Source organism: Dendrobates tinctorius, unplaced genomic scaffold, assembly GCF_039654945.1.
Source record: "Dendrobates tinctorius isolate UK_male_01 unplaced genomic scaffold, ASM3965494v1 ptg000022l, whole genome shotgun sequence".
Taxonomy (NCBI): Eukaryota; Metazoa; Chordata; class Amphibia; order Anura; family Dendrobatidae; genus Dendrobates; species Dendrobates tinctorius.
Genome location: NW_027361690.1, coordinates 38,488,617 through 38,513,095, shown reverse-complemented (window position 1 = coordinate 38,513,095; position 24,479 = coordinate 38,488,617). Strand labels below are relative to the sequence as shown.

The following is a 24,479-nucleotide window of genomic DNA, read 5'->3' as shown; positions in this document are numbered from 1 at the left end:
ATTGACATACATCTGCAGATACTTGTATTCTCATGTAGGGCCGTAAATCTAGTGTTTGTCTTCATACGCGAGTATGTGAGCTCGGCTTCCTGGATATACTGTACAAATGATGCAGAATTGTACTACTGTCTCAGTCTTGTATTCTGTAAAACACATGTCTAATATTTGTTGGCATAATTTTCAGGCCCCGGGGAATTAAGACGCCTCTGCATTGCTACAGCTTGTTTAAAGCTTACATGTCCTTTCACACAAAACCTGTAGAAAAGCACGGCCTTGCTGCTTTCATTCCCCACAAGAAGGTAAAACTACTTTTGGTGCACATACCAGTATAATATGTGCAGGGACTGTCCTGATTTTCAAGCTTGTTATCCACTATTTTTGCATGGGCGATTCCTCTTCTTTATCATCTTCATTTCCCATCACTTCCACAATACATTTGTCCAATGACTTGCCAGCCCTGAATTGAAACCCTCCCTATTCCCTGTATATTAGACAAACAGGAGAACACCAGCAGACACAATGGCTGAGCCCCATTTGCCGTAATCCCTCTCTGTGTCTCTACTACCAGAGACTGATTACACTTTACAACAGGCAGTGACAAAAGGGAGACACCTACCAGCTCAAACTTTGAAATGAATTTTTAAGGGCAAAGCAACATATATTTTTAAATGAAGTGACTGGTAGATTTCCCTATATCACATTATGTATCAAATGATATCATGTAGTCTTAAAGAGATTGTCCGCTAATGGACGCCATATTCTTATAACAGCTAATATGGATGTAATATAATGAAAAAAAATCATACATTTTCCTCCCAGACTAGTGTTGCCCCTCCAATGTTGGTGCTGTGTCTCCCAGTATTCCATCAGAGCAGACGTCCACAGTTACAGAACAGTGACTGATGATTGGCTGCAGCGGTCATGTAATCTAACAATATGCAGACATCAGAGGAGCAGTGCCAGTCAAGGAGGTTGAGTATACGATCTTTTTTAATTTTATTATAATCCTCTTTAGTTGTTAAGAAGGGGGGGATCCAGTAGTGCTCCACCACTTTACCATTTGATAGATAATGTGATACAAATTAATTTTACAAATCACTTTATTTAAAAAAAATTTTGTCTTGCCCTCAAAAACCTAAATCTATTTTTTATATGGAAAGTATGAGCAAGCCATGTTTTGTACAAACTATAGTTTCCCATTGAAGATAGTTTCGGAACATTTCCCAAAGATGAATTGTGAAGCGCATGCATTAATATGTGTGGTGTAGAGCCGTACTGTGGCGCAGTATTGACGAACCTTTCTTCTGTTACCTTATTGCATTTTGCAAAGAAGGAAAACTAATGGGTTTGTGATGACTGTTTTGTTGAAATTAGACTTTCTGGTTTATAATGGTCATGGTCAGAAAGGAATATTCTTGTAGTTAGAAAGTTTTTATGAAGATAAAAGGCCCGAAGACAAACAAATTCCAAGATTACCGGCAGGGCCAAATGAAAACATGGAAGATGGTGAGGTCTCACCGAACATAACAGAAAAGGTGGAGCAGATGATCTATCAAATATCGATTTATCACATTTCAGCTACAAGCCACGTTACAATATGTAAATGTTTCTAAAGATTACAGAATATTTAGAAGCTTATAAACATAATTATATTATTTATACAGACTTTTGAATAGATTTTTAGCCATAATTTGGCTAAATAAGCCGTCCTTCAAGTTTCACAACTAGGACACATCCACGCATATCGGAAATGCTGTGGATTTTCTATACAGATTTGCGCACAGAAAATCCATAGCAGTACTAGTCATGGGGTCAGATAGGAGCAAGTGTCATTAATGCATTGCACATATTTCCCACACAGAGCTAAACCTACATGGCAAATTTCTATTTTGGAGATTATCGCCTCAGATTTTACCCCGTGAGAAGGATGAAATCTACTGTGTAATCAGATGCTCTCACTTGATACACGTGTAGATTTTTTTTTTTACTGTAGTGGAAAATCTTTTGCATATGGACCTATCATAAATATATTTTTGATGTGACTACGGTAATTTAACGGTAATCTGTCAGCAGGTATTTGCTATGTAATCTGAAGATAGAATGAGGTAGGGGTTAAAACACTGAATTCAACCATGTGTCACTTGTCAAGCTGTGTGCTGTTGATGCTTACAATAAAGGGTTTATCACTAGGTGATTATCATTGCTTTGGTTAGCTGTCACTAGAGCACTGGTCCGACTCTGCCCCCTTCTATGATTAGCAGCTCACTGTTTATAGACAATGTACATACAGAGCCTGGTGTAAGCGGGGTTAGCTGTTCTGTAGGCGGGGTTTACTTTCTCAGCTCTGCTTCATACTGCATCTAAGAACGCTGATGGTGTTACAACTACTGGACTCAGTAAACAAAGTAATACATTGTTGGATTTAGAGTCTCTTTGCCTACATTGTACTGTTCTCAGATGAGGGAGCAAAAACCTACTGACAGATTACCCTTAAGGGTTGTAAATCTGGCCAAACACATTAAATTGAGCTCAAAGCATATGAGTTGAACATAAAACCTTATAATATGCCATTGTATACCATACAGTTCCATAAATTACTGCTCTAGATACATACTTTTTTCAATGACCACCAGTACATGAAGGTACAGCAGGCTACGCTTTCTTGTGCAGTCTGAGGACACCCTTTTGACCTGTAAGCATTTCCTGGGTCATACATGGAACGTACACACCAAACCCAGTATAAACACACTACATGAAACCCTTAAGCGGCACACTCAGGCAAGCGTGCGTATTTACCAAATTGAGGAAAGGAATGTAAGGAAATGGATGGCCTCAAGTGAAATGATGCATTGTTACTGAGGCTTAAAGGGTCCCTTGCCTGTGCATGGACACATGATAATTCCTGATATTTACCTATTCCCATAATAGAGGAGAAACCTTATATCATTTGGATCCCCAACTCCAGGGACCAGTCACCTGTTTGTGTGACATACTGTATGTCCCCCGTTCCTCCTCTGTAAGATGTCTGTGATCAGAAGTTTACATTTGAACATACAGGCTACTACTCCGTACAAGTAGTCTCACACCTTTCCAAAAAAGTTTATTTATCCTTTTTAGGCTGGGTTCATGCTACGATTTGGACCAGTCATATCTGCAAATTGCTGACGTGACCGGCTCCGTGTGCAGCTTCGTTTGCTCATCAGTGGAACAGCACGCTGATGCTTGGAGTTGGCATGCGCTAGTCTTGTCCATAAATAAGATCAGATTAGTGCATATCGGGATTTTTTCACTTGGACTAACAGTCTGGTTAGTATTGGATCAGCATGATGTCTGTTGAGCACACAGACCTGACCGAGAATATGGCCATCTGAATGAGCTCTTCATTCTAAATGTGAGGCATAAAAATCCATTACATCAGCGCGTCAGTAGGATGCAGAATACGATATTTGATGCATGCACGGTTTAGTTTTAATGAACAATCCACTTGAATGAAATTGTTTTACTGAATTGTACTTCTTCCTATAATCATCTTATTTATATTCCCATTTTCCTATTCACTGCTGTAGAAGAAGGAGGACAATTATATCTATTATGTAATGTTGTGGGACACTGAAACCCATTGTCTGAGCTCCTCACCTTGTTGCATCCAGAATGGCAGAATGATGTTGTTTTTCATACTTCATCAGCTTTTGCAGATTACAGGGTATTTTACTTGGGCAATATAGAAGAACGCAAGACTCTGGTTCGGGAGATAATGTAGAGGTGGCATCTCAATCTGATTAGCAGGGCTTAAGTAAGGGCTACTAAGGCCATGTTTGCTGCTCCAGTAACACACTATATGGAAAGTTTACCAATACATTAAGGAGATGGCAGCTGACCAGGAGAGATAAGCAAGATTACTTGTTCATGATATAAAGCTTGATTAGTAAGGTGAGCAGACATCTTTGGAAAGTGGTGGGTAAACGCCTCTATAGGGCAGCGTGCAGGCTCTGCGTAAGCCATCAGTGGGCTCTGTCAGATAAGATGAGCAGAGGCAGCCACTTAGCAGAAAAGCCACTTATGAGAGTATTCTGAGTCAGATGGAGATAGATAATTACTCAAACACCTAGACGTAGACTTGAATTTCAGGACTCACCATCTTCTTCTGTCTCCAAGAATACAAGTTGGGGCTTGATCGCTTGTGATAATGCTTAGAACGGTGTAAGGGCCCCAAGCGCGTGACTTGTAGAGGCCTGAGTACAGGGATGCTGGGATACATGGCCGCTGTAACATGCATGCTCAGGCTTGGGGATTAACTATGTCCTGTCTGTGAGCATCAATACCACTCATTTACTTTGCGTGTGGAAATAATCTTTTCAAGGCAAATGGGATTGAATCCCTTTTAGTGCAGAATGCACGTCCATGTAAAATAGTCTGACTGTGGGGCAACGTGTATGGAAATGAATTCTAAACCATGGCTTTAGGTAGAGGATGTTGTTGTTGTCTTCTTTTCTTGACATTTCAGGCTTGTAAGGTTAAAAAATTGGAAAAAGAAATAATTATAAGCTACAATGATACCAGACCGTATGGGTGGTTTGAGTCCTTTGGGAATTTCTGTAGTAACGTAGCATGCCATTGATTTGTTTTCTTGCTTCATGTGGTTTTTGAGCAGATGTTCTCCTTGGTCGGATTAGAACTCAAGACTCCAGCCATGGAAGGCAACATTGCTAACTACGAGGCTAGAGTCACACCAACATATTTTCTCTCATCAGAGAGAATCAGGTCAGTTATGCTAATGACACACAGATCAGACTCTGATCAGAGTTTCGGGACTATGTGATCTGATTTTCTCGGATGAGGTGGGGGAAAAAATGTCTCCATCTTCTCCATTCTGTCAGTCCTTGAAAATTAGACTGCATTCAGATGTCAACCGACTGTAGTCCAATGTTGTCCATAGTCTCATTGGCTTGCATGACTGAGGATGATACAATAATCGGATCCAACTAAGGAACGCTGCGATTTTTTTCCTAGGACCGGCTCGGTCCGAGGAAAATATTGGGCTTGTGCATAGAATAACATGGTACAAGTGCTATCCGATGTGTTGTTGGATTGCACTCGGACCGAAAATACAGTCATGTGTACAAGCTAAGACTTCAAGGTACATAGAGCTGTGGAAAAGAAGCTGTAGGACATAAAGGAGTATAGCAGGGTCCCACTGAGATGTATAGCTGATCTATTAGTATGTTCACATTGCGTTTTTTTGCCATTTTTATATCATGAACGCTCAAAAATGGCTGAAAAAGTGACAAGAAAACACTCAAAAGAATGATCCTATTGTTTTGTATGGGAAATAACTGACTGTTCATTTGTTCAGGATTTTGAACATCTTTTAAACACTTCTGCTGTAGGCAGACTTAGAATTGCCCCCAAACATCTGCCATTTTCTGGCTTTCTTCTTAGATGCCGGCGCACCTGCCAAACTTTTCCTAGACTAAGCCGCTTTATTAAAAAGCTTTCCTGAAGCTGCTTTGTTGGCGATATTGCCATCATTTTTGTAGCGGATCCACCACCAGTGTCGCCTTTCTGTAAATTAGGGCTCATAAAAATGTTGCTTTACATATATATAGCCACACACACATACAGGTGCATCTCATAAAATTAGAATATCATCAAAAGGTTAATTTATTTCAGTTCTTCAATACAAAAAGTGAAACTGGTATATTATATAGTCATTACAAACAGAGTGATCTATTTCAAGTGTCTATTTCTGTTAATGTTGATGATTATGACTTACAGCCAATGAAAACCCAAAAGTCATTATCTCAATAAATTAGAATACTTTATAACACCAGCTTGAAAAATTATTTGAAAATCTGAAATGTTGGCCTACTGAAATATATGTTCAGTAAATGCACTCAATACTTGGTCGGGGCTCCTTTTGCATCAATTACTGCATCAATGCGGCGTGGGCATGGAGGCGATCAGCCAGTGGAACTGCTGAGGTGTTATGGAAGCCCAGGTTGCTTTGATAGCAGGCTTCAGCTCGTCTGCATTGTTGGGTCTGGTGTATCTCATCTTCCTCTTTACAATACTAAGGTCAGGCGAGTTTGCTGGCCAATCAAGCACGATGATATTGTTGTTTTTACACCAGGTATTGGTACTTTTGGCAGTGTGAACAGGTACCAAGTCCTGCTGGATAATGAAATTTCCATCTCCGAAAAGCTTGTCAGCAGAGGGAAGCATGAAGTGCTCTAAAATTTCCTGGTAGACGGCTGCGCTGACTTTGGTCTTGATAAAACACAGTGGACCTACACCAGCAGATCACATGGCTCCCCAAACCATCACTGATTGTGGAAATTTCACACTAGACCTCAAGCAGTTTGGTTTGTGTGCCTTGCCACTCTTCCTCCAGACTCTGGGATCTTGATTTTCAAGGTCTATTTTCTTTATCCCCAGTTACCACGCCGTGGTCCCAGTCTGCAAGATTAAGCTCTTCCCTTAATGTGTTGAAATCAGCTTTCTTAAAGTTCCAGATTTTGGCATTTCCCCTTTTGAATGTTTGAACTAAAATTACATTGAAACTTACCATGTTATGGTCACTGCTTCCCAAATGCTCCATGACCTGTAGATCTGAAATTGTATCTAGTCTATTTGACAGGATCAGATCCAGCAGATTACCTCCCCTGGTTGGTTCATCTACCAACTGAGAGAGGTAATTGCCCTGAACTGTGGATAAGAACTTGCAGCTTTTAGCACAACTAGAAGATTCTATGTCTGGATAGTTAAAATCCCCCATACTAAGAACCCTATTATTATTTGCTGCCTTTTGAAATTGTAGCATTTCATCCTCTACCTGTTCAACTATTTTAGGTGGCTTGTAGCAAACTCCAATTAGCAGCTTTCAATTATTGCCATCCCCATGTAGATTTACCCAAAGTGAAATTGTTGCAGCTCCCCCAATGTCGTCATTGAGCACAGTTTGATTTAGCAAAAATGCATACCCCTCCATCTTTTTTGTCTTTCCTGTCCTTTCTAAATGTACGTTTGTCACCCAGTCATGGCTTTTGTCAAGTCAGGTTTCCGTAATGCCCACCACATCATATTCTGTGGCCGACATAAGAGTCTCCAATTCATTCATTTTGTTTGCAAGACGACTTGCATTTGAATGCAGACATTTCATCCTATTAGCATATTTCTTCCTCCTCCTCCCCTTCTTATGTTTCTTGCATGTCCCAGTGAATGAACCAAAGAGAAATATAAATCAAATCAGTATTTCGTGTGACCATACTTTGCCATCAAAGCATCAGTTCTACACTTGCACACAGATTTTGAGGGAACTCAGCAGGGAGGTTGTTCCAAACATCTTGGAGAACTAACCACAGATCTGTGGATGTAGGCTCATACAAATCCTTCTGTCTTCATGTAATCCCAGACAAATTCGAAGATGCTGATATTGAGACTCCGTGGGGACAATATCATCACTTCCAGAACTCCTTGTCCTTCTTTATGCTGAGGATAGTTCTGTATGTTTAGAATCATTGTCCTGCTGCTGAATACATTTGGAGTCCCTTTGATGTTTTTGCATGATGGATAAGTATCTGCCTGTATTTCTCAGCATTGAAGACACCAATAATTTTGACCAAATTCCCAACTCATTTGCTGAAATGCATCCTCAAACTTGCACAGAACCTCCACCATGCTTCACTAATGCCTGCAGACACTGATTATTGTGCTATTCTCTAGCTCTTTGGTGAACAAACTACATTTTATTTCAACAAAATATATCACGTTATGATTCATCAGTCCAGAGCACTTGCTGACATTTATCTGAACCCCAGTTCCTGTTTTTGGGCATAGATCAGTTATTTGACCTTGGTATCAAGATGAAGGTATGCTTTTTTGGCTGCAATTCTTCCATGAAGACCACTTGTCCGATCAGTAGATGTGATTAGCTGGATCCCACTGGTTGCTGCTAATTCTGTGCTGATTAACAACTTCATAGGGAAGTAAGTATGATGTCTCAATCATCTGCTGTTCTAAGTTTCTTTGGTCGACCACTACATCTATGTTTCTCAACATTGCCCATTTCTTGGTGCTTCTTCAAAACAGTTTGAACAGCACATCTTGAAAACTCAGACTGCTTTGAAATCTTTTCCTCAGAGAGTCCTTGATATTGCAATATAACTACCTTGTGTCTTGTTGTTGCCATGGTGTTTGACATGTGCCATAAACCTGTCTTCCACAACCTCCCCTTTCTAGCAAAGTTTGGATGTTCATCGCTCATTATTAATCCTCACACACAGTTTCTGTTTCAGTGATTGGCTCTGCTTCAACCTACATGATGATCATTTTTACTTGTTTGTTATAATTAGTTACTCATACACCTGAATATAATACTAAAAAATCCTTGCCTTTATGAAATGCATAGAGAAAAAAAGAGATAAAATAAGTCCCAAATAAAACGTAACTCATTTTATTAGATGTATAATTTTGAAACAACAATGTACATAGATAAGTACAGAAAAATTTTGACAAAAATGGACAGTGTGGAACAATGGTGCAAGCAGCGCACAGACCCAAAAGGATTATGTGTAAGGTGGATGGGGAACCAGTGAAAATAGCAGCGTTGCATATAAAGTGCTTGTGCTTCATGTCATTCCTGACTACTAATCCTGTGCTCTCACAGTGCATCTAATACATTTAGAGTCGTAGTAAGAAAAGTAGGTATCCAGACTCAGTGCTAATAACCTAGAGGCTGAAATGAGAAGATGCAGATAGAGAGCACTAGAGATTAGGCAGTATATGCAGCTATAGCCATTGGGATAAAGATCTTACCCATAGTCTCGACCCAGGGTCTGGTGCTGGCAGCCCCGATGCGCGTTTCACTTGGGCTTCCTCAAAGACCTGAGTTGTTACTGAGATAAAAATATCAATATAAGTTTTTAGGATGTTTCTCTGACCTTAGGTAACAAACTTTTAATGTCTGTTTAAGCCAAAACTAGATGTTAACTCTTTTTTTTATCCAATCCTAATTCTTGCTTAAAAAACACTGTCAGGAAAACCTTAATTTGTGGCTAAACTCAGGCCTTTAAGCTCAGAAGTCTTTATGGAAACTCTTGTGTCACAAACAACTTTATTACCCAATATATATGGAGATATATATATATATATATATATATACACACACATATATATATGTATATATATAAACAAATATACAACAAACATATAATACAAGCAACAATTATGTATATACTGTATGTGTGTGTATATACATATATACTCATATATATATATATTATGTATATATAGAGAATTGTTGTTTCAGACTCATGTAAAACATGTATAGCACATAGAATGCAATGTATTCCTATGGACTGCATGATGTTGCCGCCAAAGCTGCTGACTACAAACAGGCTGTGCACGGCTTCATGCATACGATATTAGTATACACTGGCACAACATTTTTGTTTTCTTCTTTGGGGCTTTGAGCTTTAGGGTATGTTTACTCTGACTCTGGTGTTGACTATGGGAATATGGAGCCTTTTTTTCTTTATTACATAGCTTATTATTTCTCATGAAAAAAGATAGCAATACAGAAAGTGTTTTCCTATCTTCCTATTGAAACCAATAGAAAGCTTATTCCAAGAGTATTTGAAGTGCATTCTGCCGTGGATACTGCTCCAAAATCCACATAAATAAAGCCCACACTGCTGAGCTGCAATTCTACCCACAGCCCAAGAAAAGTCGTGTTGTCACTTATGAAGAATAACTGCTTTTATTTGTAGTCTTATATAAAACATTTAAATCTCTATATTTTCCTCACCCTCATAAACAGCAGTGTGAATACAGACCGAACCTTTTCAGCCTTGAGTAGCTGATGCAAAGGTAAAGAAGAGGGGCTCAGCTCACATTAGCTTTTATCAAAAATGACCAGTGATGCATTTGTGAATTTATCTTCCGCTGTACCCACTTAACACATAAGCTCATATTTTTTGCCATCACGCACCAAACCACAAAATAAATGTGTCTGTGTTCACACTGAATGCACCTTTAGTTGAGTAAACACATCAATAATGTACATAACTGGAATCATTGAAATCGCACATCTCTATTGATTTACTGCACCGATCATGTAAAGGTCCCGTAACACTTAGCGATGCACCAGCGATTCCGACGACGATATGACGCGGTCAGGATCGCTGGTGCATCGCTAGGTGGTCGCTAGTGAGCTGCCACACAGGCTGATCTCACCAGCGACATAGCAGCGGTCGGGGGTCGTTACTTACCTGTCAGACGCGGCGTTCCTGACTAAGCAACCAATAAAACAATGCTCAGCTTAACCATGGATGTCACAAGCTGCTACAACCATATTCAGAAAGCAAGTAGATAGACCTCAGAAGATACCCATGTAAAGACAAAGGAGACTCCCAAACACTGGGTGACGTCTGATTGTACTTTCTCCACTGCAGTTTTTCGTTGGTGTTTATCCTTAGGACATTACAATGTGTAAATGGATTTTGTGGCACTAAAGAAGATTAAAAGGCATGTATTATTCAGTCTGCTAATTGTCAACAGTTGTGATCAATAAAATATAGGTACGGTAAATTTTATGACATCATGAAAAAGCACAGAAGAACTCAAGAAGACTTCGACGTGACAGAATAAAATAATTTCCATTTGGCCATTTTGTTTTTAAATGGCTCCTAGTCAAGATTTTTTATTACCTTTCCGTCAAGATAATGACAAGTACTAGGCTCTGCAGCCCATGATTTTCTCATCCGTGTCAGTCCCTCCCAAGGCTCCTACTATTCTAATTGTGATCTCCCTTGCGCCCATCTGTTTACAGATTGAGGTCCCCAACGATTTTCTTGCCTAATTGTTGGGTTTAACCAGGGCAGCATCTGGATAAGCCCCCAAAGGAGATTCATAGACATGTTCAACACTTGCTCAGCAGGTTCATTTGAGCAAAAACTCACTTCGATCCCACCCAGACTTCCCACCAAAGAGCAACAACCTCCTTGCTTTATAGCTGTTTCTTTCCTATCAGGATTAAAGCAATTATATAACAAAATTAAACACATAAATAAATGCAGTTTATTTTTTTTTAATTGAATGATTTTATTTACTTTTTTATTAAACCTGGAATTTTAGAAAATACACCCCATGAGCGTATTTTGCTCATCTGAGAGAATTGAACCGATTATGCTAATCACACTTGTGATCAGAGTTTGATCAGCGTGTGATCACAGTGTGCTCCAATTTTCTCGGATGACGTGAAGATGGAAAAAAAAGATTCCTCCATCTTCTCCATTCTGTCAGTCCATGAAAATCAGACTGACATCCGAGTGGAGTCCAATGTTTTCCATGGACTCACTGACTTGCATGGCCAAGTGCGATCCGATGATTAAATCCAACTCACCAGTCCAAGGAAAAAAATTGCTCATGTGCACGGCCCCATAGAGTAACATTGGTCTGAGAGTGATCCGATATTTTGTCGGTCTGCACTCGGACTGAATATACGATCGTCTGCACGAGCCCTAAATGAAACAAACTTTAGTTAGAGGAAGCTGGGTTTTTATAAAGCTGGGAAATTTTCATCACTTGGCCTTTCCTAAGGCCAGTTTCACACGTCCAGATAATTCCGGTATTGGTAAACACGGTACTGGAGCTATCCGTGTCCGTGTGGATACGTGGTACCTCTGTGTGGCACACGTGTGCCGCACGTGTGCCGCATCAGGACAACACGGATGGCCACCGGGAAGAAGCGGCTAAAGTAAGTGCTGTTCCCGGCGGCTGGTGCTGAACGTGGCTGTCATTCTGCTCTCCTGCTCTGCTGGCAACAGCAAGCAGGAGAGCAGAATGAATGAAAACCCGACGTGAGGTCCCTCTCAGTTTGTGAACCAACCAGACGAAACTTACAGATGGGGGGCTGCAGCCCTCAGCTGTCAGCTTCATTAAGGTTGGTTCTCAAGAATAGAGGGGTCCTCACGCTGTTTTTTAAAATTATTTAAATAATGTAAAAAAACGACGTGGGGTCCCCTCTATTACACTGGTCAACAGCATTTTTGGTGCCAAAGATATTTCATCGAATTTAGGGTATTTTTGGGGTGCTGATTCTGAATATGTCATCAGTTTTGCCAGATTGGCTCAAGTTTTTGAGATTTTTGGTATCTTATTTATAGCACTTGTTGGTAAATGCGACGCATCATCTCATTAATTTCTTTGGATTAGTACTTGAACTGAGCAGTTCTCAATATAGTTTTGTGTTAATTAGTGTTCTAAAAGTTTGTTCATAGCTTGATTTTTGCACTAACTTTATGTTGTTGTCTGTTTTCCAGTGAAAAGCATGAACTCATCATGAAGAAGTTGTCTTAACGATCCAGACTCATTCTGTTACATTTGTGGTGAATATACACTGCCAAAACATAGAAGAAACATAACACACTTCGTAAAAAAAGTGTATTTTGCCTATTTTGGGGTTATGCTTGGGGACCAAGACAAGTTTTGGGCACCACACATAGTGTGCAAAGCATGTATCGAATTATTACGAAAATGGAGCAAAGGACAAAGAAAAAGCTTCAAATTTGGTGTTCCAATGGTGTGGAGAGAGCCAAAAAATCATCATGATGACTGTTATTTATGGTAAACACAGGTACAGGCACATCTTCACAATGAGGGACAGGCCTTCTTGCAGATTCCATGTTACTCCCATTTTCGTTTCTTATGCTTATTGAATCCTTGCACTTGCACTGCACAGAAATAACAGTCATCATGATGATTTTTTGGCTCTCTCCACACCATTGGAACACCAAATTTGAAGCTTTTTCTTTGTCCTTTGCTCCATTTTCGTAATAATTCGATACATGCTTTGCACACTATGTGTGGTGCCCAAAACTTGTCTTGGTCCCCAAGCATAACCCCAAAATAGGCAAAATACACTTTTTTTACGAAGTGTGTTATGTTTCTTCTATGTTTTGGCAGTGTATATTCACCACAAATGTAACAGAATGAGTCTGGATCGTTAAGACAACTTCTTCATGATGAGTTCATGCTTTTCACTGGAAAACAGACAACAACATAAAGTTAGTGCAAAAATCAAGCTATGAACAAACTTTTAGAACACTAATTAACACAAAACTATATTGAGAACTGCTCAGTTCAAGTACTAATCCAAAGAAATTAATGAGATGATGCGTCGCATTTACCAACAAGTGCTATAAATAAGATACCAAAAATCTCAAAAACTTGAGCCAATCTGGCAAAACTGATGACATATTCAGAATCAGCACCCCAAAAATACCCCAAATTCATTAAAATATTTTGGACACCAGAAAAAAAATTTTTTTTCGTTGACCTGTGTTATTGACAACCTGCCTGACTAAAGCCTACAGCTGAGGGCTGATATTCTCAGGCCAGTAAGGGGCCATTGTTGCTTTATTATTTTCACCTTTTTTACAGGAGATCAAGGGCGTCGCAATGGAGTTAGCAGTATAATAAAGATTTTAAAACTGTGTGTGTTGTATTCTTTCATTAAAATACTTTATTCTAATTCTGTGTGTTTATTTAACCCTTTAATTACTATAGGATTAGTAATCGGTAGGTGTCTTATTGACACCTCTCCATTGCTAATCCTGGCTTAATGTCATCTTACAATAGAAAGGTGGCATTAACCCCTTATTACCCCACTTGCCACCACTACAGGGCATGTGGGAAGAACCAGACAAAGCTCCAGAATAGGCGCATCTAATAGATGCGCGTTTTCTGGGCAGCTAGGGGCTGCTGTTTTTAGGCTGGGGAGGCCAAGATTAATGACTCCTTACCAGCCTGAGAATATCAACCCTCAGCTGTCGGCTTTAGTCAGGTTGGTTGTCAAAAATAGGGGGGACTCCACTGCGATTTTTAAATTATTTAAAGAGTTAAAAAAAGAGCGTGGGGACCCCTCTGTTCTTGAGAACCAACCTTGATGAAGCTGACAGCTGAGGGCTGCAGCCTCCAGCTGTAAGTTTCATCTGGTTGGTTCACAATCTGAGGGGGACCCCACGTCGGGTTTTCATTCATTCTGCTCTCCTGCATTCTGTTGCCGGCAGAGCAGGAGAGCAGAATGACAACAGCGCTTAGCACCAGCTGCAGGGGAACCAAGCTTAATGTCACCTTACAATACAAAGGTGACATTAACCCCTTATTACCACATATGCCACCCGCTACAGGGTAATGGGAAGAGAGAAGCTAAGTGCCGGAATTGGTGCATCTTACAGATGCGCCTTTTCTGGGGTGGCTGGGGCAGATGCTTTTAGCCGGGGGGGGCAATAACCATGGTCCCTCTCTAGGCTATTAATATCTGCCCTCAGTCACTGGCTTTCCCTCTGGAGGAGAAAATTGCACGGGAACCCATGCCAGTTTTTTCCGTGAATAAATGCTTTTGTTAAACACCTACAGCTGCAAAATTTTACACACAGACACCATTAACATTATTAGTGAGGGGCATATATAAATCTAACTGATATGCAATAGTTTACTGTATGTAAACCACGTGTCATATCCTGTCGGCTTCTGTAATGATTTTACAGAAGCCGACAATTGAAGTATCGGCTATTCTGCTATCTAGCTGTGTATGAAATATAAAGATATATATATGTGTCTCACTGACATATATATACTGTACATCTGTTTTTACGAATATTTGAGACCATGGATCAGTTAAATGTCCATTTTGCAAGGCTGCGAGAATATCTCGCCATACGGATGTCACAAGGATGTCACATGGATGCTTAGATGCGAGAAAATTGCATCCTCGCATTTCACACGGATGACATACGGATCACTGTTCGGGGAACATTTCTGGGATTCTCGGCCGTGAAAAGTTTTAATATACCATTTTATTTTGTTTCCTCATTCTGTAGAATGGTTTGCGCATGTTCATGTTTGCCATCTTGTGCTTCTATGACTGATTAATAGGTTTCATAGTTCATCATTGACCTGAAATAAAACCTAAAAGACCAATTTTAACTATATTTGGTCATCTATGAGTTGATCTGGCATTGAAGGGGGTGTGAAATTATAAAACAGTCCCAATTCATCATTCTTTTTGCTCTTTTTATTATTTCAAAATTTTTGAGTTTACGCGACTTTTTGCCCCAAAGTTTATTATGACTTTGTGCCATTTTTACATCACTTTTTTGCGCAAAATTGTTTTGTTGTGGTTTTTTTTTTGCGTCAAATTCTTTTGCCATTTTCACACAACCTTTTGAAGTCCTCAGCATTTTTTCAGTTTCCTCCACAAAATGGACATAGCTTTCATTATCCAGGTGTTTTCAGCTAATTCATTATTTGTGACTTTTCTAAATGTTGCAGAATTTTTACAACATCCTAGCATAGGTAAAAATCTCATTATTTTTATTTTTGCTCAGTTGAAGACTAATGTGCGACAGGTTATAGCTTATTGAAAGGATCTTGCAACATTTAATTCTAAAAAGACACAAAATAACGCCAAAAGTCCACCAACAAAAACATTACATTTCCAGAAAGAAAAACATACTTGATGAAGGTGGGCATAGTCTCCAAGAAATAGTGCCACTCTTATGCATGACGCCTTTTTTGTTGTGAGTGGATCTGAGCTGTGAAAGAAAGTGATCTGCGATACCTGACACAGCCTTTGGACAAAGGTGGAGCTATTTTCAGAAAATAAGCAGCTTGCTGTTTTTCTAACCTCATACGACACCTCTAACCCTCGGTTAACCTGCAGTGGGTTATATGGGTTTTATATGGGTTCCGCTGCCATTATAATGACATTTAGAGTGAAACAACCACAATTTTGAATGAATTAAACACTATTAAAGCTTCATTTTAACAAGATTTCTTTTTTCTAATCAACAGTACATCAAGATTCCTTCTCCCATCTCTGGTTCAGATGACAGAGTTCGGGTCTTTGCCTTCTACCTCTCCAGAGAGATTAAAGATAAGCCTCAGTCAAGTTTCGAGTGCATTAGACAGGGCACCTCATGGTGAGAATTATTTTTTAAAAAACCTTTTACTCAGTAAAAATGTTTTATAAATTGTAGGAGACATTGAACAGAACGAAAACTGTCATATGTAAGGCCTCGGTTAATAGGTAAAGTTGTCCTTATGCTGCCTAATCATGTCACTTGACCCATGTCACATACAGTATCTGGAGGATTAGATACAGTCATATGTTAAAGTTTGGGCGCCCTTATTAATGTTAACCTTTTTTCTTTATAACAATTTTGGTTTTTGCAACAGTTATTTCAGGTTCATATATCTAATAACTGATGGACTCAGTTATATTTCTGGATTCAAATGAGGTTTATTGTACTAACAGAAAATGTGGAATCTGCATTTAAACAAAATTTGACCGGTGCAAAAGTATGGGCACCCTTATCATTTTCTTGATTTGAACACTCCTAACTACTTTTTACTGACTTCCTGAAGCACTAAATTGGTTTTGTAACCTCATTGAGCTTTGAACTTCATAGCCAGGTGTATCAAATCATAAGAAAAGGTATTTAAGGTGGCAACTTACAAGTAGTTCTCCTATTTGATTCTCCTATGAAGAGTGGCATCATGGGCTCCTCAAAACAACTCTCAAATGATCTGAAAACAAAGATTATTCAACATAGCTTTTCAGGGGAAGAAAACAAAAAGTTGTCTCAGAGATTTAACCTGTCAGTTTCCACTGTGAGGAACATAGTAAGGAAATGGAAGAACACAGGTACAGTTCTTGTTAAGCCCAGAAGTGGCAGGCCAAGAAAAATATCAGAATGGCAGAGAAGAAGAATGGTGAGAACAGTCAAGGACAATCCACAGACCACCTCCAAAGACCTGCAGCATCATCTTGCTGCAGATGGTGTCACTGTGCATCGGTCAACAATACAGCGCACTTTGCACAAGGAGAAGCTGTATGGGAGAGTGATGCGAAAGAAGCTGTTTCTGCAAGCACGCCACAAACAGAGTGGCCTGAGGTATGCAAAAGCACATTTGGACAAGCCAGTTACATTTTGGAAGAAGGTCCTGTGGACTGATGAAACAAAGATTGAGTTGTTTGGTCATACAAAAAGGCGTTTTGCTTGGAGGCTAAAAAACACAGCAGTCCAAGAAAAACACTTGCTACCCACAATAAAATTTGGTGGAGGTTCCATCATGTTTTGGGGCTGTGTGGCCAATGCCAGCATCGGGAATCTTGTTAAAGTTGAGGGTCGCATGGATTCAACTCAGTATCTGCAGATTCTTGACCATAATGTGCAAGAATCAGTGACGAAGTTGAAGTTACGCAGGGGATGGATATTTCAGCAAGACAATGATCCAACACACCGCTCCAAATCTACTCAGGCATTCATGCAGAGGAACAATTACAATGTTCTGGAATGGCCATCCCAGTCCCCAGACCTGAATATCATTGAACATCTGTGGGATGATTTGAAGCGGGCTGTCCATGCTCGGCGACCATCAAACTTAACTGAACTGGAATTGTTTTGTAAACAGGAATGGTCACAAATACCTTCATCCAGGATCCAGGAACTCATTAATAGCTACAGGAAGCGACTAGAGGCTGTAATTTTTGCAAAAGGAGGATCTACGAAATATTAATGTCACTTTTATGTTGAGGTGCCCATACTTTTGCACCAGTCAAATTTAGTTTAAATGCAGATTGCACATTTTCTGTTAGTACAATAAACCTCATTTGAATCCAGAAATATAACTGAGTCCATCAGTTATTAGATATATGAAACTGAAATAGCTGTTGCAAAAACCAAAATTGTTATAAAGAAAAAAGGTTAACATTAATAGGGGTGCCCAAACTTTAACATATGACTGTAAATGAGGTCTGCCTCACTGGTCAACACTGGTGTCTCTACAGTTTTTTTCTCCAATCTGTAAGAGTTTTCTTCATTTTCAAAAGTGTAACTCCAGAATTGAAAGTCAACTCCTGGAACAAGGAACTCGGCTATTTCCAGCAGTCCCGTAAACAATGAATTGAGCAGAGGTCAAGGGGGCTCTGCTGAGATTGGTTTTCAGAACCCAGAACCCAAAACTCAGGATCACTAGGGTCCGAGTGAGAACATTAAGTTATCGATAGGGGATAACTTTCAAGTCCTGAAATACGCCATAAAATGGCTGTCCCATGGAGGACTCTTCTTTCTGTTTGTCCTTTTAAACCTTCTAGAAATCATACAAAGGTCTCACAAAGCATTGTGTTATTAGTAACCCTTCCTGGGTAAATTTATGCCTGACTGCAGTTTCTGCCTACAATATTAACTGTTTACTGTACTGGGGTTTAGACCCACCGGTATATTGTCAGCTGAGGACCGGACCAGCTTTATTTGAAAAATGGGTTGTAGTGAGACCATTAGGGCTCGTACTCACTTGCGAGAGACTCACACTATTCTCGTGCGAGTCTCTCGCATGAAAACCTGGCACTGCCGCCGACACTCGGACCGGAGTATGCGGCTGCATAGAAATACATGTAGCCGCACGCTCCGGTCCGAGTGCCGGCGGCAGTGCCAGGATTTCATGCGAGAGACTCGCACGAGAATAGTGTGAGTCTCTCGCAAGTGAGTATGAGCCCTTAAACTGATTTAAAAAATATTGGCAGTAGAAAAGGACTATCTTTGATTAAAATAAAAGTAATGAGTATAAGAGTGTATATGAAATAACATTGTCACTGTCAGTACATTGATTGTAATATGTGGCCCAGTCTTATGAAAAACATTTACATAGCTCCTCTTCTATTAAACAACCGTATGTATAATAACAGAAAAGCCCTTTATTCCCATTTCGCAGTCTATAAGTAGTGCATTGCTTAGGCAGCAATTTGGTGAGCCCTGGATATGCATTTCTGGTATAAACTAATTTCCTTCTACAAGTTGAAACTGTGCACATGGCACTATATCTGCAGGGGTTTCAGAGGCAGAACTAGCACCAAATGATCCCTCAGGAATATAAAAAAGACTGCAATAAACTACATGGTACAAGGAAGGTTGGGGACCTGTTATAGGTTCTCCATTGGGGCTCCAAGGTACACTTCTGCAGTCCAAGCAGCACAATCATCCTGGTGACATTATTACGCAATGATGTTCTTGAGTAATGAGACAATCCAGATAGTTTTGGATTTGATGAAGATGCAATAAACAGTGCTCAGCATAAATGAGTACACCCCCTTTGAAAAGCAAGATTTTAATCAATATCTGACTGAATACAGATCATACTCGAAAAAGACCATGCTGTGGTCGAAACGTTGTATTTATTGATGGCAGAATAAAACTTTTGGATACTTTTTCACCCGGACTGGATGCTGCTCTTTTCTATTTTTCTGTGACTACAGGAACAATTTCCAAAATTTCCATAGAACATTTTTTAACCCATAGCATTAAAGTAAGATTAATAATATAACTCGAATTACCCAATCTTTAGTTTTTCTTAAATTAGCTGATGCAAAAATAAATACTTCCCAAATAAAAAACTACTACAACTAGTGTTTCGTATGATGTCTATGATTTTTAAGGACAACACCAAGTCTTTTAGGAATGAATAAGCTGGTGACTTATTGCAACATCTGTCTCTTTCCATTCTTCAAGATCTCTTTTAGAGCCTGGATGTTGTATGGAAAGTGATGTTCAACTTGTCTCTTTAGAATTGCTCATAGGTGTTTTGTTGGGTTCAGATCAAGAAACATACATAGCCACTGAATCACTTTCACCTGTTGTTCTTCAGAAATGCAATATCATTGTCATGTTGGAAACATGCATGTCTACCAAGAGCACAGAGTGATGGTAGCATCTTTTCTTTTAACATAGAGCAGTACATGTATCATTTCATGATTCCATCAATGAAACATATCTTCCTAATACCAGTAGCACTCATGCAGTACATAAGGACACTGCCACCACCATTTTTCACTGTAGGCACCATACATTTAGAGAAAATGCACATCTGCAAAGGGCACAGAGTGATGGTAGCATTTTTTTCTTTCAATGCAGAAAAGTATATTTCTGAATTCATGATTCATCACTGAAATGTATCATCAATGACACCAGCAAAACTCTTGCAGCTGGGCATATGGACACTGCCCCCATCATGTTTCCCTGTAGGCACCATGAATTTAGAAAAACACATTTAGATTTAGATAATATTACTAAATACTAGAAATAGTTGTTTTGATGGGAGTGTATTCATTTTTGTTTCAACTAATTTGAGTAAAACTGAAGATTTTGTAATGAAAGTTATATTAACCTTAATTTCATGTTATGGGTTAAAAAGTGTACTATGAAACTCAGTCTTGTCAAAAATTTAGAAATTGCTCTTATGTTCAGTGAGATGTTGATTAAAATATTATCTTTCAAAAAGGGTGTACTCATTTATGCTGAACACTGTATACACTAAATAGCATTGCAGCCATGAAACTCAAACCTTTGGCCCAACATATTTAATTATTGTCAATATTGGTCTAGTCTTTTAGATACATTTTCAGAAGATAGTGCCTCAGGTCCCAATTGTGATTGTATATTCATTCACTGGACAGTACTTTTCATTGTTTGCTTTAAATGAAACTATGATGTTCATGAGTCATGACCATTTTTTTTATTTTCAATGCAGGTCTACTGTTTTTAATACGATTTATATTATAAGGATGCTTAATAGTTCTTTAATATCTGTTCTAGGACTGGAGACAAGCAGTTGACTTGCATCGGCACTATACAGGACAAGATCACTGTATGTGCCACTGATGAATCCTACCAGTTAACACGTGACCGCATGTCTCAGGTAGAGAAGGAAACGTGGAGCAGGACAGCCATTGAGATCAAGCCCGGAGCATCTCATCGAAGTATGTATGGATGGTAGTTAGTGCAGTGGGGCGTTTCAATAATGAGAAATAGTAAAAAGTAATAGTAGCAGGTTTGTTGCAATAGATTTCCTGAATTTCCTCTTATTTTATGGGACATCACTGATGATGCATAGTAGTGAAGCTACAAACTTGTCACTCCTAAAGTTGTCAGACAAGGGCCTGTCATGTCTTGTTTCAGTGCCTGTCTCTTATTTTGTATGTCCTAATTGGATTTGATCCTGAACTTTATTTGCTTCTTGTGCCTTGAAGGGGTATTCATCTTTGGAAAATCCTTATTTTTTAAGAGTTCCTTGATAAATGGTTGATTGGTTGATCATAAATGATTATAATGTGCCGCCGATCATTCATCTGTAAGGAAACATGGTGATAAAGATCAACATACACATTATATGAAAGTCGACCAAACCTGCGGGACTGGCCAAAAATATAAAGTATAAATAAATAATTAAAATTTGCGCTTAATAATGAACCCCTTTAGCTTGTAGTGACCTAAAAAATACCCACAAATGAATTGGATTGCTCCAAGTTAGGTAGTTATTACCTTAAGGTGTAATCCGAGCAAATGTCTGGACTCCAGAGGACCAGTAAAGAGCGCTGTGTGTCTTGATGTGAAGTCAGATTGAATGATGTTTGCCAGATAAACGTGGGTTAATACCATGGCTCTTCAGGAGTGCTGTCCCGGCCGGTGACAGACACCCCACGCTCCCCTCTTCCTGCGGCGCTCCGGCGTGCAGTGTGCATGATGTGAAGCTGTGGCATGAGATGAGCCAACAGGACCTTCGTGATGTCACCGGTCACATGATAGATTACAGAGAGCACAGTGGACCAATTCCTCCCCGACTAGTTTTGGAAAAAACACGGTTTCCTTCATCAGGGATGGTCCAATGGAGGAATTGGTCACCTTAAATATCTTCTGGTACAACCCTTAATTGAATCCAAATAATTTAACCTCACAGTTTAACCCCTTAGGTGCAAGACTGTCCATATTAAAAATCCACTGACTCTCCATGCGGGACATTTGCTTAATATAGTCTCCTTTTCTCCAACTTTTGCGCACAACTTGGAGACCTGTGATTGTTGGTCCCATAGGGGATCCCCATGATATTCGCAATAGTGTTTAGACAAGGGATGTCCTAGGAATTTTTTATTTATATTCCTAAAGTGCTCATTCACCCTTACTCGTAATGGACGCTTTGTGTGTCCTATATATAGTTTATCACAGGGGCATCTTAATGAATAGATAACCTCTGCTGTGTTACACATAATGAAATCTCGGATTTTAAATATTTCATTTCCGTTGGATATGGTAAACTGTTTTTCTGTTTTTAATGTTTTACAAATCCTGCAATCCTTTTTTGGAGAAAAGGAGACTATATTAAGCAAATGTCCCGCATGTAGAGTCAGTGGATTTTTAATATGGACAGTCTTGCACCTAAGTGGTTAAACTGTGAGGTTGAATTATTTGGATTCAATTAAAGGTTGTACCAGAAGATATTTAAGGTGACCAATGCCTCCATTGGACCATCCCTGATGAAGGAAACCGTGTTTTTTCCAAAACTAGTCAGAGAGGAATTGGTCCACTGTGCTCCCTGTAATCTATCACGTGACCAGTGACATCACGAAGGTCCTGTTGGCTCATCTCACGCCACAGCTTCACATCGTGCACACTGCACGCCGGCGCGCCGTAGGAAGAGGGGAGCGTGGAGTGTCTGTCACCGGCCGGGACAGCGCTCTTGAAGAGCTATGGCATTAACCCACGTTTATCTGGCAAACATCATTCAATCTGACTTCACATCAAGACACACAGCGCTCTTTACTGGTCCTCTGGAGTCCAGACATTTGCTCAGAGTACACCTTGAGGTAATAACTACCTAACTTGGAGCAATCCAATTCATTTGTGTGTATATTTTAGGTCACTACAAGCTAAAGGGGTTCATTATTAAGCGCAAATTTTAATTATTTATTTATATTTTATTGATCACATTGGTGGTGTGTGTTCCTAATTTGCAGCAAGTGTTCCTCTCTCTTTTCTACAGTTACTAGCGCCACCTACAGTCTATACTAGATTCAAAAATATAAAGTGTATGGGGTCCTCTGGCTTTACGCAGAGAGGTCATGTTGTTGGAGAAAAAGATGTTTTTTTATTTTGTTGTTCTTGTATCAATTAAGTTGTCAGAGTTGTTTAGAAGTTGTTTTCTCTCCCCATTGGCAGCACATGAATATTCGGCTTGTTGCAGGAGTCAGGAGTGATAGCTGAAGGCAGAACTAACTTGTCCAGCTACCTAATGTGTATGGGCACCGTAACTGTTCAGTTTTACTACAGCAATGCCACAGGAGAAATTAGGGAGCCCATAATTTAACTCCATATTCTTTAAAAGGGCTTATGACTCTGGGTTCTCTAGTGCAGGAAAACGATTTTATATTATGTTAGTAATTGTCTGGTTGTCTTGGATGTATAGATGGCCCATGGTGTGGGGGCAGGCGGTATGTGTGTTCCCGAAGATGAAATCTAACCCGTTGTTGTAGTGATCCATTCTTACGATCTTTTTAATTTCAGAAAAATTCTTGTCAGATAGTTTTGCATATATTTTATAACTAGCTGAAGAGCCCGGCGCTGCCCTGGCATAGTAACTAACTGTGGTTAGTTATAGAAAATTATAGTTATCCTCCATCCCATAGTCCCGTGCCCATATACCCATCATACATATCCACGATCCCATAGGCCCGTGCCCATATACCCATCATACATATCCTCCATCCCATAGTCGGGTGCCCATATACCCATCACACATCCTCCATCCCATAGTCCCATGCCCATATAACCATCACACATCCTCCATCCCATAGTCCCATGCCCATATACCCATCATACATATTCGTCATCCCATAGTCGAGCGCCCATATACCCATCACACATCCTTCATCTCATAGTCCCATGCCCATATACCCATCATACATATCCACGATCCCTTAGGCCCGTGCCCATATACCCATCATACATATCCTCCATCCCATAGTCGACTGCCCATATACCCATCACACATCCTCCACCCCATAGTCCCGTGCCCATATACCCATCATACATATCCTCCATCCCATAGTCGAGTGCCCATATACCCATCACACATCCCCATCCCATAGTCCCGTGCCCATATACCCATCATACATATCCACGATCCCATAGGCCCGTGCCCATACACCCATCATACATATCCTCCATCCCATAGTCGAGTGCCCATATACCCATCACACATCCTCCATCCCATAGTCCCATGCCCATATAACCATCACACATCCTCCATCCCATAGTCCCATGCCCATATACCCATCATACATATTTGTCATCCCATAGTCGAGTGCCCATATACCCATCACACATCCTTCATCTCATAGTCCCATGCCCATATACCCATCATACATATCCTCCATCCCATAGTCCCGTGCCCATATACCCATCATACATATCCGCCATCCCATAGTCCCGTGCCCATATACCCGTCATACATATCCTCCATCCCATAGTCGAGTGCCCATATACCCATCACACATCCTCCATCCCATAGTCAACCATTATGACATCATAATGAGCGGCGGGGCTTGCAACCTATGATGACATCAGCGTCACCATGGCAACCATTAT

The 24,479-nt window shown here is 39.9% G+C and overlaps 1 protein-coding gene across 1 annotated transcript in view; it reads left to right on the top strand.

Moving 5' to 3' along the window:
* Positions 1–24,479, top strand: part of ELL3 (elongation factor for RNA polymerase II 3) — a 165,576-nt gene that overhangs the window by 77,322 nt on the left and 63,775 nt on the right. Inside the window, exons 3-4 of the mRNA XM_073568604.1 lie at positions 15,856–15,983; positions 20,655–20,818. Coding sequence (XP_073424705.1) covers positions 15,856–15,983; positions 20,655–20,818 — 292 coding nt within the window. The remainder of the gene's footprint in view (positions 1–15,855; positions 15,984–20,654; positions 20,819–24,479) is intronic.